Genomic DNA, 20,767 nt, shown 5'->3' with positions numbered 1-20,767 from the left:
GAAGGGTTACAGTTCATTGCCTATTCACCATGCATCAGTTACTTCACTGGATATTGCCCTTTGATCCTTCTTACCGACCTGTCATCCCTATTTTATAGATGAGGACAAGACCTTGAAATGCAGAGAGGTTAATAAACTTTCCCCAGTCAACCACCTAGCAAGTGGCAGGGCTGGAATTTGATTCCAGTAATATATGATTTCACAGCAAACATAGACTGCTTTTCCTGGGATATTTACAGTTTAACCAAGGATTCTGGGTTAACGATGTAAATATGATTTAACCCTGTTGATACAATTTCTGGCATCATTCTTAGCTATTGGAATGTAATCTCGACAAGGGCTCTTTATGGCACTATCCCTGGTGGCTCAGATGGCAAAGAACTTGCCTGCCAATGCAGGAGACATGGGTTCAATCCCTGGGTTGGAAAGATGCCCTGGAGAAGGAAATGGCAACCCACTCCAGTATTCTTGCCTGGAGAACCCCATGAAGAAGCCTGGTGGGCTCTAGTCCATGGGGTTGCAAAGAGTCAGACCTGACTGAGCGACTAAGACTTACTTTCACTTTCAAGTTGAATCATATAGATAGTTGCCTACTTAAATGATTTTTTTTTTAAATTTAATGGTTATAACTAAAAACACTAGTTTATTAGCATTAATTTTTATATGCTATGTTAAAGTTATGAAACCTTTTTATTTGATTCTCGCAATAACATTCTGAGGAGTTAAGGATAGAAATGGGTAGATTAGGCCTGAAGTTATTGTTGTAGTCCAAAGAAATTGATGGTGGCAATAGAAATAAAATACATAGATTAAAAATATGCAGCAGGGGGTAGCAGACAGAGGAGGCTGCAAGGAAAAAATAAAAAAGTCCAAGATTGGACAAATTGGGAGAATAGCACGGAAACATATACTTGTCCATATGTAAAATGGATAGCCAGTGGGACTTTGCTGTTTGACGCAGGGAGCTAAACCCAGTGCTCTGTGACACCCTAGAAGGGTGAGATGGGGTGGGAGGTGGGATGGAGGTTCAAGAGGGAGGGGACATGTGTATACCTGTGGTTGGTTCATGTTGATGTATGGCAGAAACCAACACAATATTGTAAAGCAATTATCCTCCAATTAAAAAAATGAAGGAAATAAAAAAGTCCAGAAACAGGTGGTGGCATGGGAAATATTGTGTATTGGTTCATTTAATACCTCTGCATCCCCTTCCTATATTATATTTCTGTACTTCTGTGGCTGGAACTTCCCGGAATACCTTGCAGCTAGAATTCTGTGTGACTTAGCTTCTGTCAGAGCAGTGTACCCATGTGAGGCATGTGACGAGGCACAAGGAAGGCAGTGAGGGGTCGCTGTGTGCAAAATTGATCTTCCGGCAAAACACAGTGCCACGGTTTCCTAGAGTTGCAGGGGCATCTGTCGTGGAAGTCTAGCTTTCTGTGCCTGTTGTCATGGGATTTGAGTGGTGGGAGGCAGTGCTGTGTACATGTGCTAGTGCAGGCTTGTGGTGTGTTTGGACCTTCCTTCTGGCTCTGTGTGGTTGTCTTGTTCAGCAGCCCAGCCTGATCCTCCAGGCTTCTTAGAGAATCTGTTGTCTTGCTCTGCAAATAAGAATTGCAACTGGTCCTGCTATCATAAAGTCAAAAGAAGATAAAGAGAGAAGAGGCTGGTTAGCTTCAAGGAGGCTAATTGTGTTTAGTACTGAGAGAATGGAAATTAAATTAATAACGGAAATTTTAAAGTGTATATTTATTAAATTTAGTGATATATATATATATATATAGTTCACTGTGACTCTAGCAAAAGCATGGGTTTTTTTGTTTGTTTGTTTCAGAGTGAGTAGAAATCAGCAACAATAAGTTTAAGAGTAAACAGTAAGTAGGGAATGGAGGCAGCTCATGCACATGTCTCTATTGATAACTTGACTGTGACAGGAATATAGTAGAGGTGCTGTAATTGAGCAGCATCAGAGGCCAGAAGGTTTTGTTTTGTTTTGTTTTGTTTTTTTAAAGATAAGGGGTAGTGGAGCATGCTTGATTGCTGATGGGAAGTATCAAGAAGAGAGGAGAGAGAGATGAGGGGAAATATCTGTGAGACCTCAGTCAATTACATAATTTCTCTGTGCCTTAGGGTTTCCCTGGTGGCTTTGTTGGTGAAGAATCTGCCTGCAGTGCAGGAGATCTGGGTTCGATCCCTGGGTTGTGAAGATCCCCTGGAGAAGAAAACGGCAACCCGCTCCAGTATTCTTGCCTGGAAAATTCCACGGACAGAGGAGCCTGGCAGGGTACAGTCCATGGGGTCTCAAAGTCAGACACTACTGAGTGACAAACTGACTCACTCTGTGCCTTAGTTTCCTTAACAAATTTAGATAATAAGATCCTCGTCTTAGAGTTTTTTTTGGGTTGGAGTGCAATAATGTCCATGAAGAAATTTTAATGCAACGTCTGGTACTTAATAAGGGCTTAATACCATACTCAGTCGCTCAGTCATGTCCCACTCTTTGTGACCCTGTGGACTTTAGCCCACCAGTCTTGTCTGTCCATGGAACTTTCCAGGCAAGCATACTAAAGTGGTTTGCCATTTCCTACTCTAGGGAAAGGCTTCATAAGCATAGCCATTAGTATTATTGCTATTACTACTATTTTTATTGTTACTGTCTTCTGTATACCTTAGAGTATTGTGAATATGGAATCATTTTGTCTTCTGAATTTACAAGTCTTCCTTTCAGCTCTTGCAAGCTGGCCCCATTGCCATCTTATCATCACTAATTACATTAATTAAGTAAACATTTACCAAGCACCTGAATGTGCCAAGTATGCATACATTAGGTGTCTGGGACACAAAACTGAGTAGAACTTGTTCTCCACCTCTAACTAGCATCTGGAACACTAGAGGAGAGGGCTGGGGGAGCATGACTACTTTATACCAAGTTTTATATTATATCAGTCAGAGTGCTAGCAGGAGCAGAACCACTAGGAGGTGTGTGTGTGTGTGTGTGTGTGTGTGTGTTCTATTTATTCATTCCTACATACATGCATGGATACATACATGTGCACACATATTTGCATATTTATTATAGCTGGCTAAGCAAGCCTAAAGTCCACAGGCAGCAAGGCAGGAAGGAAGGATCGTGACCAGACTGAAACCCCATGAGCACACTTTTCTATCTTAAGATCCTCCTACACTCATTATCCTGGGTCAGCCCAGTTCTTCTGTTGAGCCATCTACCTTCTTGTGAAGGACTGTGTTGAAGTGGGAGGCATTTCTCTCTCATATTCCCATCCACTCTCCCAAATACCTGTTGGACCTTTATTCTAAAGAATTAAATTTATGATAAGCAGATATACAGATTTATTCTAATATGTACTGTTTACTTTCTTGAATACACTCTAGCTGCATTTATTAGCAGATTTTATTTAGTCATCTGTGCAGCTAGTAGAAGTAATTGGCTGTCTGTGAGTTAAGAGCACAACTCAAGCTAAAATGTGAATTCATTAGCTTTCAACTTCAGTTTTTAATTTCACCTGCTGTTTACTGCTCAAAGGAAGGACAAATTGTATTTAAATAAAATGTTTATTTCAGGAGGAACCCTTAGCAACCAGCATTCTTTTTTACTTAAAAATGGCTTCTTAATCTGCCTTGAAAAATTGAAGAAGTTGTGTTAGCCTGTGACAGCCACTGATGACTTGGAGAAGCCGTATTTATAGTTCTTATTGCCAAAGGAATTCAAGGCATTGGGTTAGTTAGTCCAACTCTTTTTGTTGCAAGAAGTTGAAACAAAAAGAAACAAAAAATAAAAATAAATCTTTTTTTTTTTTTTTGCAAAAAAGAAAGGTAGGGTGAGGTGGGTGGTGTGGAGATTCTGGTGATGAGAAGGGAGAGGCAGGTGAGCAGGCGCAGAGACAACCTGCAACCAGTGTGCTTGGGTGTGGATGCTGACGGGCTGGGGAGGGGTGTTGGCAGCTCTCAGACGCCTCGTCTCTCTGAGGCCCCCCATCCCCACCCACCCCCGTCCCATGTTTCTATTTCTCTCCAAAGCTGGCAGCACCCCATTCCTCCTCCCTCTATCCTGGTGTCCTCTACTTTCTCACATGCCCTTAACAGCCTGATCACACCGTCACTCCAAGCCTCCACGGCTACTGGACCTCAGTTTGTGGTCCCTCAACCTAGGCTACTGAAAGAAAGGATTTTCTTGGTGCTCTGTGCCCAGAGAAATTGTGCGTTGTCCTTTTTGAAAGCTGATTCACCCTTTGTGAAAGTGATAGTCTCTCAGTCCTGTCCGACTCTTTGCGACCCCATGGACTATAGCCTGCCAGGCTCCTCTGTCCATGGGATTCTCCAGGCAAGGATACTGGAGTGGGTTGCCATTCCCCTCTCCAGGGGATCTTCCTGACCCAGGGTTCAAACCCTGGTCTTCTACGTTGCAGGCAGATTCTTTACTGTCTGAGCCACTAGGGTTAATTTATACATTTCAGAACTACATTGTCCAAGATAACAAAAAGTTCTTTTCTAACCACTTTGGAGAAATGTGTGGTTTGGTCAGAAAAATCACATTTTAGAGTGTGGTTTGGGTCCCAGGTCAATGGCAAAAAACCAGTAACCCCTGAAGAAAATGAACTCTAATGTATTCCTTGAATTGCCAAGAATCTCTTCTTCTTTGCTGTGTGTGTTTGTGCCTAGGATTCAGGCCAGGTGGAGAAAGAGCTGCTCAGAGACACTCAGTGGGAGTGAAGAGAGGAATTCTGGGACATGGGGGTGGGCTCTAGTAGGGACTTGGAAAAGGCTCTGTGGACCATTAGTTTCCAGGGTAGCCTCTCTGTGTGAGGGGCTGAGGAATGTTCCTGTGAATGGAGACTGCGACATTCCCCTGGAGCAAAGTTGCAGTGAGAAGAGGTCAGAGACCGCGAAGCTTGTGTCTGGGGATCCAGCTCCTCTTGGCAGGGGCTGCAGGAGTTTCAGTTCTGGGCTCTACATAGTCACAGCAGCTGGAGTGGACAAGTCTTCTATAGGTCAGCAGCCCCTCAGCAACACAGCTGCCTGTTCTTCAGAAAGAAACTTCTAAGAAAATACTTCCGGAGGGGCCCAAATCCCATCAGCAAAAATAGTCTCTGTGAGCCAAATGTGGAAGAAATTAAAGATGACAGTGATTATCAGCATTGTTATTCTTGACTGTGGATGTTAGAATTCACAGAGAGAGTAAGTGGGCTGGTTGTGCTGTGAGCCTCAGACAGGAGGGGGAAGCATTCCTGGGCCTCCCTGGAGACCAGCCTGCTCCTGGTCCTGCCCCTTATAGGAATCTCCGCTGCCAAGGAGTCTGAAAAGTAGAGAACTTTTAACTGTGACTTGGTTCTGAAATTCTGCCTCATCTCTCAACAGGTTTGCCCTGATATAGCTGGGTGATATTTGTAGAAAGAAGGTTCAGAGTCCCTTAATTTAAAAACAAAACCAACCCTATTTTCTCTATGGTGGTTGAGTCACTCAATCATGTCTTACTGTTTGCGACCCCATGAACTGTACGCCAGGCTCTCCTGTCCATGCAATTCTCCAGGCAAGAATCCTGGAGTGGGTTGATCTTTCCAACCCAGGGATCAAACCTGGATCTCCTGCACCACAGGCAGATTCTTTACCGACTGAGCTTTGTAGATTTTATTATAAAATAAGGACTGTATGCCTGGAGAGAAAATCCTCCATGAAATGAAACTGAACACTTGGTAAAGAAAAGATTAATATGGTAGCTCTCCTGTAATTATTTTCCACCTATTCTCCAAATTATAGCACAATTCACTATTTCTTTCTTGGTAGCTTAGGAAATTTCTCTTGACTATGACTCTACTCTTTGCAGCTCCAGCAAGCTGGCATCAAGCCTCCTTAGACTTTTGTTAGTAGTTGCTACCATATAGCACATATAATCACCTGAAAATTCATTCATTTATTTGTTCCCCAAATGCTTATTCAGGGCCCACTCTGTTTCAGATACTCTTCTCGGTACTGGAAGTATCAATACACAAAAACATCCTGGACAATAGACATAAGAAATAGTAAATTATACCTTTTGTTATAAGTGCTGTAGAAGAATAGTAGAATAGACTATGGGAGATGAGGAGTGGGTAAGGAGCACTGAAATTTAAATAGGAGGGGTCAGAGTTGGCTTCACTGAGAAAGAGACTTTTGAATGAAGACTAAACGGGTGAGGAAGCCAGCAGTGGGAGGTATGAAGAACATTCCTGGAAGATGGGGCAGCCAGTGAGAATGCCTGAGGCAGGGGTGTGCCTGGCCTGATCAAGGCCAGCAAGTGTGGGAGGGAAAGGTAAGGATAGAGGAAAGAAGAGGAGAGGGAGAAAAGAAGGATATGGGATGAGGGGCAGGGAAAAACAAACAGGGCCTGGGAGGCCATTGCAAGGACTTTGGATTTTATTCTGGATGAAATGGGGAGTCCCTGGAAGGTTTTCAGCTAAAGAAGCGTATGATCTGACTCTGGTTTGTGTGGGATAAGGTGGCTACTACTACTGAGAAGGAACTGGGGTGTGGGAAAGGCAGGGCAAGAATGGAGATGGGGATCCAGGGAAGAAACTATTGTAGCAATCCAGGCAAGAGATGAGGGTGGCTTGACCAAGATGGTAACTGTGGAGGTGGTAAGAAGTGACTGGATTCTGGATATATTCTGAAGGGAAAGGCCACAGAGTTTTCACTTGAACTGGGTGTGATTGGTTGAATTAAACTTTGACTTATATAAAATAAGTGGAATATCTAATTACTGTGTGAAGTTCAAAATTCTCTATAGTAAAATTAAATCCAGTGAGGTCAACCCATACTGATGTTTCCTTTTTTTCCTTACATTTGTTTGGGAAAATATATGGGTGACTTTAGCCCAGCTTGACCTTAATATTGGACTTCATAGAGATGGTTATTTCTATTTGGAATTTTTCAGAAAGTGTTTTTAAAATACTTACATACTTTGTTCTCACTTGCATGATGTTACTATTAATAGAAGGTTTGAAACTTCAGCCAAATTGTCTTCCACCAAAAGTTTTTGCAATAAATTTCTTAAATGTGTGGCTGACTAATCTGTCATTAGGCATGCCAAGTCATGGTTTGTTTAACATTAAATTGTCAAGATATTAGAGGTGAAGGTCCCTGTAGGAATCCCGGCATTAATAACATCGATGGCTACAGTGGTGTAGCGCTGTGGTTGCCATCACAGGATCTCAACTCTGTTTTACTTTTCACCCATCATCACACTGCCAAACCAGGCTGATTTTCACCAGCCAGTTAGTCTGTGTTGGTATTGAGAAATTATAAACTTGAAGTTAAAGCAGTCAAAAAACCACTTCATTCTTTTCAGAGAGCTTAAGGAATAATATAATCAAAGGGCTAGCGATTGGAAGCAGTTATTTTTAAACTGTTTCTACTACAACTAATCACTAGGACTGGATAGATTTGCTGTCCAACTTATTTTCTTGTGTATCTAGCATGAAATGTGAAGAATTTAATCTGAAGTGATGAGCAGAGTTCTGTTGACTATTTTTAGACGCAGTCTTTATCACTTGACTCAAGAGTCTGGTCTTTCTTTGAGCATGACCTTTAGTTGCAATATTTTAAATTAATTTGAAAATCAATTGTTCCTATTATTAATATAACTTTTGCTTCTTTCGTAGCATATTTTAAAATGTGGGAGTCTGATTACATGCTCTACACTGTGGTTGATGTGTCATTGTCATCAATCACTAAACATACATATTTATGTATTCTAAAGCAAGTTAAAAAAATAAATACTAAGGTGTGGAAGCACAATCTGAAATAGGGAAAATTCTCTTATAATGTGTCAAATTTGTGACTGTGTGCTTGCCTGGTGAATGGAAGAGTCAGTTGAAAAAAGTTGCTTGGTCAAGTGGTCCATTCCCTTGTCTCCCGTGGCTTGCTCTCCAAAAGTGGATTTTGCTGTGGCCTGAATGTGATTCTCTTTTCTAAAATGTCTCTACTACTTTCTTACTATTCAGAAAGTTCCAGAAGGCAAATGGGTTGACTTTCTTTAGATTATTCCTGGAAATCCAATTAATCTCCAGAGCCAATTCCTTAAATCTTATTCGGTTGGGATGAGTAAATGAGGACAGTTTCTGAGAGTGAATATTGACTCATGCACTTTGGCACCTTATTATCATATATTCATAGGGAGGGTATTGGGTTTAAGGTAGTCTGGAATGCACTTGAGTGTGGACAGAAGGAAGGATTGACTGAGTAAATGGGCTGATGCTAGAAGCCATTCTCTTTTTTGTTGTGCTGCTAGAGTCCTCCTATGGAAAGCAGATGTTTTTGTATTGAAGAAAGCCAGTGAGCTTTAGTCCAGTTTACAAAGGACACCATTTAGAGAAAGTCAAGATGGAAATACATACTGTTAGCATCTTGTTTAAAAAATTGCAATTTCCCCAAGTATATCATATTTATAGATATAGTTTATCTTTATCTAGGAAAACAAAAGCTGTTCATCAAAATAGAAATTTTGAATTTTACTTGTTAGTTAACTTGGTAATTGGTAGTATTCTCATATAAGTGAACACTGAAGCTTTGTTCTCTTGCAAGAAATTGCACTGAATATAGTGTGTGTCTGTGATGTGCTGTTGAAGGGCTTCTGTGTTGGGTAGGAAGAAGGAATTCAGTGGTAATCATTGTAGTATGATATAGCTGAGAGGTACTGGTGATCAAGGGAAGTGATAGTGCAACTGGATGGATAGCTTGAAGTAATTAATTTTTCCCCTTTAGTATAGGCAAATATGGGCTTCCCAGGTGACTCAGTGGTAAAGAATCTGCTTGCCAATGGAGGAGCGCCAGGAGACACAAGTTCCATCCCTGGGTCGGGAAAATCCTCTGGAGGAGGAAATGTCAACCCACTCCAGTATTCTTGCCTGAAAACTTCCATGGACAAAGCAGCTTGGCAGTCTACAGTCTATGGTGTTGCAAAGAGTTGGACATGACTGAGTGACCGAGCATGCACACATGCATATGCATATATACTAATAACTGAAAGCTGGTAGAAGAAAAAAAATTATTATGTAAATGCTGTATTCTTGAGAAACTTAACTGTATAAAAGTAATGTGTATTTTTTTTGAAATAACTTTATAGGTTTTAAAATACTAAGCTATACATGAATATTGTAAAAATTGCAAACAGGGTAAAAAGCAAAATTAGACTGTAAATCTGCTTCCAAGGAAAAGCATTCTTAATATTTTGGAATGTCCTTTCAGAATTGTTTCTCTCTCTCTCTCTCTCTTTCTATATATATATATATATATCCCTCCTCCCCAAGATTATATTACATAAGACTCATTTGGATTTCCTTTTTTCAAATAGTATATTGAATGTCTTTCCATTTCAATAAATACAGAAATATGTCTTTGTTTTTAACTATACATTTTATTTGTTCATATTTAATTCCCCATAATATTTGTAATATAAGAAATTCTGTGCTAAACTTTCTTGTGTGCTTTTCTAGATGTTTTTTTCTCTATAGACATAGAACTGCTGAATCAAAGGGATGTACCATTAAATTCATTGCCTTTTGCATGCTGGCCTCCTCCAACATGTATGTTCCCACCAACAGCAATTGAGAGTGCCAGTTCCCTCATATGTTGACCAGCAAAGAGCATTATTCCTTACAATTTTTGTGAATCTCTATAAAATTGTATCTTTGTTTAAATTTTTTAAATTTGAAAACCTTAAAAAAAGTTTAAAAAGTCCCCATAATTTCACTGCTTTGACTTGTTTGTACGTCTGTCTGTGTGTGTATGCAGTATCTAATTATATAAGGAAAGAGGTAGAACCTTCTTGGCCCATAAGGTGTGTAACTGTTTAACAAACTACTTTGCTTTCAAAGAGCAGTGAAATCCTGCCTAATATATTAGTCTGCAGCTTACCTGTTTCTCTTAGTAAATCACGAGTGAATGTGTTCCTCATAATACATCATGGATTTTTTCTGATGTTCTTCTTTTTTAGTGACATTGTGGTATGTCCACTGTATGGATATCCCACAGTTTGTCCCTCCATAAGGAAAAATTTTGGTTGGTTGACTCAGCAATTCTAACTTCCAGGAATTTTTCATACAAAAATGACTTGCACAAGTGTATAGAGGTACATGGATACATACAACAATGGTATTTATTGTGGCATTATGTTTAATGATGAGAAATTGAAAAGTACCTCAATGTCTGGAAAATTGAAAAGTACCTCAATGTCTGGGAGGAAAAGACAGGCTAAACCATGTGATCTTGTGAAATGTTACTGTATTCAAAACTTAAATATAGTACATTTACTACTAACGTGAAACGATGCCTGTGATTTATTGTGAAGTGAAAAAATAAGTTGCAGAATGATACATGTAGTACATTCATGTTTAGACACCCCAAACAGACATATACACAGTTAGGAATTTAATGCATTTTAAATAAGTGGAGGCTTTGCAGTAAATTGTTAAAAGCTGTTCTTTCTAGGGGTTGGACCTGACTGGGCAGGGTTGGGAGGAGAATGGGGAGGAATATAAAGCTGTCCCCATATTGTTTTACACACATTTTTATGGAAATTTTAACAACAAGCATATATTTTGTAATAAATGAATGTTTGGAAAAAATGAAAAGTACACTCAGGCTCTACAGGAACAATGAAAAAGAAAACATTGAAGTGAGACTAGATAGTCTCTAAGATAATGCCTGCTTCACAGATTATGAGTTCATGAAATCAGTCAGGTGAAAAGTAGTCAGTCTTCTTTATAGATACAGAATGTTTCATTCACAATGTGGTGGAAGAGTGAGAAAAAAGAGGAAGAGAGAGTAAACCGTATGGTCAAAATGGAGTCAGTTGGAAGCAGAAGTGGGCGCCATTGACCCTCGTTCCAAAGAAACACGGTACTCAAATTCCTCTTCTTCAAGAGGGCTCTACCCATATTTAAGAGAAGCTATGTGGGCCTGCCCTGGTGGCTCAGATGGTGAAAAATCCACATGCAATGCAGGAGACCGGGTTCCACTCCTGAGTTGGGAAGATCCCCTAGAAAAGGGAATGGCAACCTACTCCAGTATTCTTGCCTGGAGAATCCCATGGACAGAGGAGCCTGGCGGGCTACAGCCCATGGAGTCATAAAGAGTTGGACATGACTGAGTGACTATCCCTACTGCTACCTGTGAATCTTAAACCTTCTGACTTTTAGATGAAATATTCCAGTTCCTCCCAGTAGGATCCTTTGTCATCCTGATCACCCTGTTGTGTTTGTTCCAGTTTGTCAATGTCCATCTTGAAATTAGAAGACCAGAATCAAATAGTACTGCCTTCCAACTTACAGTCTCGTCATTGTGGGATACAATCAAATTAATCCTCCCTCATGCAAGAGACGAATTTTTAAAAATCTAGACTAAGATTATTCCTAAACCTCTGCCTTGTGTTTTCTTCTTAAAATTCCTAGTTAAGAGTTTTGCTGTTTTTCTTCATTATTTGCCACCCAGGACTTCTAGATTTGGGGAGTTTCTTTGTTTCCTCTGGGTATCTTGTATTGTTGAACCCTTTGCCTCCTTGTGAGCTATGATACGAAAGATTTTTCAGATTTCCTTAGCTTTCTATTATTAAAAATATCAGCTCATATGAGTCACATCATTAATTGATATCAGCTTCAAGGAAGGAAGCTAACTTGGCGCAGGCCCTCCACACCACCAGAAAGGTTTCCTTTTGTTACCAGGGCATTGTGCAAATTGGGAACAAAAACAAGAAAGAGTGCCCTCTTTGGGCAAATAGATAAAAAGTTCTTCTCCAGATGAATGAATTAGAAAAATGTCCCTCTTCTATGGGTGAAGAGGCCTGGGGACCTGGCTTGAGGAGGGACTGGATTTTAGCCAGCCTTACTTGTGAACAGGATATATTAGCACAGCTACTTGCAGCAGCCTGCGTTGTCATAGCACTCCGTGGCTGCCTGTTTGCAGCACAGGTTCCCAATTTCTGGTCTGGGGGTTCTTGGGAAATATACTTTCTACACCAGTTATTCCTGGTTTGGTTCTTTCTTTTCTTTTTTTTTTTTAATATCAACAGTACAATTATGGTACAATTTACATATCATAATGTTCATCCCATTGTAAGAATACTGTTCAGGTTTTTTTTTTTTTTTTTTTATAAATTCATAGCATGGTACAAATCGGTACAGTCTAGTTCTAGAACATGTCCATCACGGCACAAAGTTCTTTGGTGTCCATCTGCAATCAGTTTCCCTTATCAACCCCAGTGCCAGGCAATCCACCGATCTGCTTTCTGTCTTTATAGCTTTGCCTTTTCTGGAAATCTCATGTAAGTGGGATCCTATCTTCCTTTAGCTGCTCTCCTCTGCCAATCTGATAGGGGTTCAAATTGAATTGGGGTTATATCTTCCTTTTGCTGCTTTCTTCTGCTGATCTGCTGGTGGTGTGGTGGCTGGATGTTGGCCCTGCCCTCTTCTAGTGCTCCTACAAACCCTCACTCATCCCTTTCTTTCCATCCTGCCTCAGCATTCAGACATGCTCTGTTACCTTCTGTCTTCGAACCTTCTCCCTGGTTCAGCATCCTCTCCAGCCACCACCGTATTTCTCTGGGCCATTTCTGAGCCCATGTCTCAAGATTTGACTTCATGTTCTCTCTCTACTCTCTTCTCCCCTGTGACTATTCCTTTTAAAATTTGAAAAAATGTAGTATCTGATATGAGTGGAAGAACATTAAAAAGAGCATATATATATATATATATATGTATATATATATATATATATATGTAAACTTTAAAGCATAGAGATATAATGAACATCTACATCTGTCACCCGCTCCTTCCACCAGCCTTACAAACAGTGGAACACATGACTCAAAGTATCAAAAATGTCTTGCTCATCTCTGCATTTTTTTTTGTCCTCTTTGATCTTAGCTAACTCATTTTAACTCCACTTTTATAAAAGGAGTCTGGGCTGAATAGTCTTTGAATTTAATCACATTGCTAAACATTCCTGATTACCATTTAGAGATTAATTTTATGTTTAGAATGTATTATGGAAGATTTATAGCTTACGTTGTTGAATATTACCATAGCTTACTTTATTATGAGGTCTTGGCTAAGAGCATGATATACGATTATACTATCATTTCTACAGGAAATTTATTCTACTTTGTATTAATTTGCTTCAAATGCTGTTTTTTTCCCCTAAAGTTTTGAAGCTAAAAGCTAACCTTCCTGTAATATTCTCCCTCAACCCCACCTCTCTTTGGATTGAATTCTTTTAATCAGATGAATTGGTCCCTGGGGAGGTATGGCTGTCAATTATTGCTACAACTTAATACTAATGACTACTTAAATATTTAATTAATGTAATACTTGACACTTAGGGAGAAACTATTTATAATCATCAAAGCCAGGCCTTTGTTTTCATCTTTTGTGGCTGATGTTTGGCGTATTCCTTTTGTAACATAGTTGGGAATGAGCTGCTATAGAAGTGAAAAAACTGCCTCCCACTCCCTTCTACCTCCAGGCAGAAGAAGTTGCACTGAAAGTGATTAGTGACGGATATTTAAAACATTTATAATTATATTAGTTTTCCAAACTACATTTTTATTGAAAATGTGTTGAATTTTAGAAGTATGAAATAGTTTCTTATTCCTCTCTATTGAGTATTGATGTCGTTGAAACTGGTCTTAAAAGCACTCATTTTTCTTGGACTCTTACTTTGGTTCTTTCATTAATACATTCTAAGAAATATGGCAACTTTTTAATGAGTTGCAAATGTACCAAAGTGACTGACATTGTCCTGTGACACACAGGCTCAGTGTGGCCGGAACACCGTGGAAGATAGTCTCTTCTGCCTGACAAGTGCAGGCCAACGAGAGCAGGGAGCTCAATTTAGGGCTCCGGGTTCATATGAAAGATACATTCCAGCCACGGTGATCCTGAGGCTCACAAGTCACCCCTGGGCTCAAGGAGAATACATATGAGAGCTGGTTCTGTGGCTCCAACAAACACAGAGCTTCAAGTTTTTTCGTAGTCTGAGAATTTCTAGCCATTCACACCATATTTTGCCTGTCTCTGCTTCACTGAACACACATACTTCCATTTCATTCTGAAAAATCCCCTATATTTGTGGCTTTAGCTCTATAAATTCTAAATCTGCTTGATCATATTCTTTGTGCTTTTCCTCCTACCTAAAATCAAAAAGAGACAAACGAGCATACTTTGTATTTAAGTGGGTGAGTGAAGGTTTACTGACTCTACACATGGACTTCATGAGAGAGTGACTCTGACCTGTGAAATGTCTCATAGCCACGCATATTTTGAAACATTCTTCACTGATTAGTGAGGCTCCGGATTGACAGATAGTCCAGCTCTTCTTTGTACACTTAGGACTTTAACAAAGTAAAAAGTGAAAGTTGCTCAGTTGTGTCCGACTCTGCGACCCCATGGATTATGCAGTCCATAGAATTCTTCAGGGCAGGATACTGGAGTGGGTAGCCATTCCCTTCTCCAGGAGATCTTCCCAACCCAGGGATTGAACCCAGGTCTCCCAATTTGCAGGCAGATTCTTTACCAGCTGAGCCACCTGGGAAGCCCAGGGCTTAACAGGGTCACTCTAAACTTCACGAACAGTGCCAGTCATCTTAAAAATACAAAATCCCCTTTTTTAACTTTAGTCTCCTTTTTCATCTATCACAATTCTAAACTCTGAAATCACCAGATATAATTCCTTTGACATTTAAATTTACATTTGTCTTAAACATTGCATTTAGTCAAAAATGATAAAGATTATTATGACTTTTGCAGTGTATGAGCGCACCAGTTGTGGTACATGAGCCCCAGAGCTTGTGGGCTCCATAGTTGCAGCATGTGGGTGCTTATTTGCCCTGTGACATGTGGGGCCCTAGTTCCCCAACTAGGCAATGAACCCACGTCCCCTGCACTGGAAGATGGCTTCTTAACCACTGAACCTCCAGGGAAGTTCCAGTGTTATGACTTTTTAATTGTCATACTAATGAAGGGATTTCCTTAAGATCAAAACTGCTATAGATAAAGAATTAAAAAAACCATTTTTCATGAGGTAAAGAGTGGGGTTAAGGTCATTATTCATAATCAAAGATTTAAGACTTGATTTTTTTATATGTATAGCTCTCTTCAGTTAGGCATGTGCTGCGCTTAGTCACTCAGTGGTGTCCGACTCTTTGCAGCACCATGGGCTGTGGCCCGCCAGGCTCCTCTGTCCATGGGATTCTCCAGGCAAGAATACTGGAGTGGGTTGCCATGCCCTCCTCCAGGGGATCTTCCCAACCCAGGGACTGAACCTCTGTTAAGCATAATCAGCATGAAATATTTAAGAACTTATTTATTTGAGTTTTCTCAGTTGTAGAAGAGAAAACAATGATGTTTTAAATTCTCATTTTTTTAGAAGCCTCATGCTTTCAAGTCTTCAAAATGTTTGCCCATCTGAAAGGCTTCTCTTGTGTTCATGATGCTTGTTGCTTGCATTATGACAGGCAGCACGTCCATTGTACCTTACTTTGTAAAGTCAGTTATTTTATTTCCATGTTAGATTTCCCCCATTTAAATTAAAAAATCTTCAAGATGAACAGGGACAGCAGTGTCTGTGGTCTGTCCTCTGGCCATCTGCACATAGTCATGTAAAGCTGATATTTTGGGTGAGTGAGAATTTTTGTGTTTTGTTTCACAGGTGGGGAGCATTAAGCGGGAAATGACCTTCACGTTTCAAACAGAGGACTTAAAACGTGACTCTAGTAAAAAAATGTCCCATCAACATTTGTTTCCCTTGGCCATGGAGGAAGATGCGAAAACAGCAGACACCAAAAAAGCCAACCGAGCACTTGACCATGAAAAAGAAAACACTCGCTCCATCTGTCTCCTTGAGCAAAAACGAAAAGTTGTTTCTTCCAATATTGATGTTCCTCCAGCAAGGTAAGGGACCATTAGACCTTGTATGTGTCTGCCCCAGGAAGTCAGTGGAGAGCAGGTACTGTCTCTGCTGGATTTCTCTAAAGTACGCAGACATAGAAGGCTTTTTCTGCTGAGAACATCTTTCTGTTGCTTATGTGAAACGGAGCAGGTGGTTCTGTTCTTCAGAGCTGACTTTGAAGCTATAGCAGTCGAACTACTGTAGCTCTAGAAAAGCACGTTTTATTAGATTTTGGCAAATAAACAACAAACAGCAAGAGAAGAAATATAAAAAAAAATTTAAAAGAAATACAAAGTGTAGGACTGAGCATAGCCACTTACAAGCAAGGATATTGAGATCCTTTGGTCAAGAGTTGGAGAGTTGTGGCTGCAGATTAGATTTGGCCCCTGGCCTGTTTTTGTTTGGCCTGCCAGATAAGAGGGCTGCCCTGGTGGGTCAGATGGTAAAGAATCCACCTGCAATGCAGGAGACATGGGTTTGATCCCTGGGTTGGGGAGATCCCCTGGAGAAGGTGAACGGCTACTCACTCCAGTATTCTGGCCTGGAGAATTCCGTGCCAGATAAGAACAGTTTTACATTTTTAAAGGATTAAAAAAATGAAGAATATGGAGTATAGATCATAGGTGGCCTGTGGAGCCTAAAATATTTATATGTGACTCATTACAGGAAAAGTTTGGTGATTCCTGGTTTATATCATGGTAATCCTTTTAAGACAGATCTAGCTTAGAACTGGGCCAAGAGGGCTTATCTGCAATATCAAAAGGCTTTTATCACATTGTAATTCTACTTAAACCCCATCCAATAGCACTGAATCAGAGGATAATATTATGGCAGAGTGACAGTGGAATAGTAGTAGAATATACATGCTAGAACTTAACTTATTTTCTGGCCTCTCATGTATCTCAGATAGAAAGTAAATTCCATGTCGGCTGTGATTTTAGTCCATCTTGTTTATGCTGCATTTCTAGCACTAGGACCATATTTAATTATATATTAAGGGCTCAGTAAATATTTGTTGAGTGGAGAAAAGAAAGGAAATGCTGTTGCATGAAAGCTTGCTAATTTTTAATGTGTGAAATATATTTTGTTACCAAAAACCACCTATAATGAAACTTCATAAGCAGTTGTTGGTAGAAGGTCTGCATTTGTGCAAGTGGTTTCTGACAGCTAACTAGAAAAATAGTATCTTTGGAAAAGGAATAAATATTCCTTTTCTACCTATTCACTGCCTGTAATTAGAATTTCATTTCTTTTTATATGAAATCATAAGTCTCTTCTCTTAAAAAACTACCTATTTTTCTATTCTGCTATCAAATTTGTCAAACTTTGTAAAATTATAGGCCTCTTTCTTTCCCTTAACTTTTAATTGAAACTTTTCATATGTTCATTACCTCTGCTTAACTACTTGGAATTATTTGCTTGTCTAATTTTTTCATATAAAATACATGCTAAATTCTTTAGGATTAATTCCTTTAACTGGGAGTTCACTATGAAATGTCTTATCATGACCTGAACCTGACAAGCCCTTCAATTCATATCTGTTATTTGGTTGACTCACAGGTAAAATGAATGACATGTAATTTGAATGTGAAGAGCTGTGGTTTTATTTTTTTCCTAAGTTTGTAGGACAAGAATTAGACTTCCCACTGTCACATAGTTTGGTGCCAGTTTGCAATTCTACAGAACTTACTCTATGGAAAATTTTCATTAGACCATTTTATATATTAAGAGACCTGGAATTCATAATTTATGCTAAAAATCTGTTAAAGATTCATTCATTTCCACCCACTGACCTATCATTTCATTTTCTTGGAGATTGTTGTGTGGTTCTGATATCAATTTAATGATGGCCTCATAAAATGGTTTAGGAAGTGTTTCCCCCTCTTTATTTTCTGAATTTGTTTTAGGACTGGTATTTTTTCCTTAAAAGGTAGGTCTACTGGTAAAACCAACTGGACCTGGAGTTTTCTTTATGGAAGTGTTTTTTTAATTACAGATTCAATTTATAAGATTGATATATAGTTCACCCTTGAACAACACAGGTTTGAACTGCACTTAAATGTAGATCTTTTTCAGTGGTAAATATTATAGTACTACATGGTCCTCGGTTGGATCTGCAGATGTGGAGGGATCATGGATACAGAAGGCCGACTATAAATTATATGCAGATTAACCCTCACATTGTTCCAGGGTCAACTGTAGTGCTATTCAGGTTTCCCGTTTCTTTTTGAGTCAATTTTGGTAATTTGTGTCTTTCAAAGAATTTATCCATTGCATATAAATTGTTAAATTTGTTAGCATGTAGCTGTTCAGAATATTGCCTTTTAAAAAAATGTTGAGAATCTACAGGAATGTTCCCTCTCTCAAATCCGACATTGGTCAGTGTGTTATCTTTTTTTTAACCAGTCTACTAGCAGTTTATCACTTTTATGGCAATTCTCAAAGAGCCAGCTTTTGCATATATTGACTTTGTTGTTTATCCATTCTCTATTTCACTGATTTATTTTTATTATTTCTTTCTTTCTGCTTATTTTGAGTATAAATTCCTCCTCTTTTTCTAGTTTCTTAAGGTAGAGTTTTAGATTGTTAACTATAGACTTTTCTTCTTTACAACTATAAGTTATATGCTATGACTCCTTTGAAGCACTTCTTTATATTGTTGTTGTTTAGTCTCTAAATTGTGTCCAATTCTTGTGACCCCGTGGACTATAGTTCGCCAGCCTCCTCTGTCCGTAGGATTTCCCTGGCAAGAATACTGGAGTGGGTTGCCATTTCCTTCTCCAGGAGATCTTTCTGACCCAGGGATTGAACCGATCTCACATTGGCAGGTGGATTCTTTACCTCTGAGCCTCCTGGGAAATCACTTCTTTATATGTACTTCCCAAATTTTGTTCAGTTGTTTCTTTTTTAAAATTGGATTGCTATAATTAGGTTTACTTTTAAAAAGTAAAGAGATACATTTTTCATCTTATTATTAGTAGTTGGAAAAACAATCCAGAACACAGAAGTATACAGCATATTCTTAAAATAGGATATTTAACTCATTTCATTCATTATAATTACTGATATGTGATTCATTGTAATTACTGATAATTTTGGCAACTTAATTTTTTTAAATGATGATTTACTGTGTTTTCTTTTTCCTACCTTTTGTTTAATTCATTTAGCTTGATTATAAAGTTATACATTCTATTTCATTTTCTTTTGGATTTGTTCCTCAATACCTTATTTTTAAAAAGATTTTATTATTTTTCAGAGCAGTTCTAGGTTCACAACAAGATTGAAAGGAAGTTACAGAGATTTCTCACATATCCTGTGTCCCCACACACACATCGCACCCTTCCATCTGTCATTGTTTTTGTCCTAAATTTTACTTCTATACATGTTTGTGTTGTGCATTAAATGTATAAGGACGTTTCCCTCATTTTAGTATCATACAGAGGGTTTATTTTTTTGCTGCCTAAAATATACTCCATATTCTGCTTATTGATACCTTCCCTACCCTGAATTCCTGGAAGCCAGTCATCTTTTTACTGTGTCCCTAGTTGTCTTTTTCAGAATGTCTGTAGTTGGAATAATCTCCTATGCAGCCTTTTCAGATTGGCTTCTTTCACTGAGTAATATGCATTTCTTTAATTTATTCAACATATTTATTAGTTAAGTGTATTTTTATGTACTAGATACTGAAATCCAAGGTAGAGTAAATTAAATATATTTCCTGCTCTCATAGAATTGAGGAGAGAGATATTATAAATAATACAAATATAAATATATAATTATAAATTATATAATTTATAATGTCCAGGACATTCAATCTATTAAATGTACAGGACATTATGAGGTCCATAAGTAAGAAGACTTATATTGAAGCATAAGGAAAGCTCTCTTTAAGGAAACTACGTTTTAGCTGACACCTAAAGAATGAGAAAGAGTTATATTGACTAGGGAGGAAGGTGTTCCAGGGAGAGGAGAATATTCATGAAAACTCTGAGGTAAGAAGGAAGGCCTATGTGGCTGAAGCACAGAGAATTGGGGAGAGCGGCCAGAGATGAGGTTGGAGAGGCAGGCAGGAGCCAAATCACGTGGAGCTATATTGATTGAGGTAAAGATTTTTAAAGTATATATTTAGGTTGATAAGAAAAGAATGGTTAATGTTCCTTTTGTATTTAGGTGTGATCACATTAGATCATGTTACATATAGATTGGGTTCCCAGGTGGTGCTAGCAGTAAAGAACCCGCCTGCCAATGCAGGAGACATAAGAGACGCGGGTTCAATCACTGGATTGGGAAGATCCCCTGGAGGAGGACATGGCAACCCACTCTAGTATCCTTACCTGGAGAATCCCATGGACAGAGGAGCCTGGTGGGCTACAGTCTGTGGGGTCACGGAGTCGGACACAACTGAAGTGACTTAGCATGCATAGATTGGGTGGGAGAGGGACAGGAATGGAGGCAGCAAGACTAGTCAGGAAGCTACTGCTTTAGTACAGAAGAGATGTCATGGGAGTTTGGACTGGAGTAATGACAGCTGACATGAAGTGGGAAGACGCATGTATATTTTTGAAGTAGACGTGAGGTTTCTTGCTTGTAAGCAACAGCAAAGAGCTGGCTGAACAAAGGATGGAATTTCCTGAAAGAGTTATGAAGTTTCTAGGAAGGCTGAATAATCAACTTAAAAAGTGGATAGGAGGGTGGGCAGCTAGAAACATAGTTGTGTTCATTCATTCTATAGAACTGGGGCCTACCACTGAGCTTCTTGGCTTCTGAAGCAAGAGATGTGTGTGTTTGGAAATTCTCCAGGCACTGGAAATAAATTCAGCTACTGGAACAC

General features: G+C 39.2%; 1 protein-coding gene across 2 annotated transcripts in view; it reads left to right on the top strand.

Annotated features, from left to right (window-relative positions):
• ZNF704 (zinc finger protein 704) overlaps positions 1–20,767 on the top strand; it is a 247,315-nt gene that overhangs the window by 38,936 nt on the left and 187,612 nt on the right. For both annotated transcript variants that reach the window (XR_009689561.1, XM_061123549.1), the window contains exon 2: positions 15,697–15,938. Coding sequence is in view for 1 of the 2 variants with exons in the window: in XM_061123549.1 (XP_060979532.1) it covers positions 15,697–15,938 (242 nt within the window). In the remaining variant the exon portion in view is untranslated. The remainder of the gene's footprint in view (positions 1–15,696; positions 15,939–20,767) is intronic.

Source organism: Dama dama, chromosome 21, assembly GCF_033118175.1.
Source record: "Dama dama isolate Ldn47 chromosome 21, ASM3311817v1, whole genome shotgun sequence".
NCBI lineage: Eukaryota > Metazoa > Chordata > Mammalia > Artiodactyla > Cervidae > Dama > Dama dama.
Note: the sequence above shows the minus strand (reverse complement) of the source record. Positions and strands in the feature narration are given on the sequence as shown.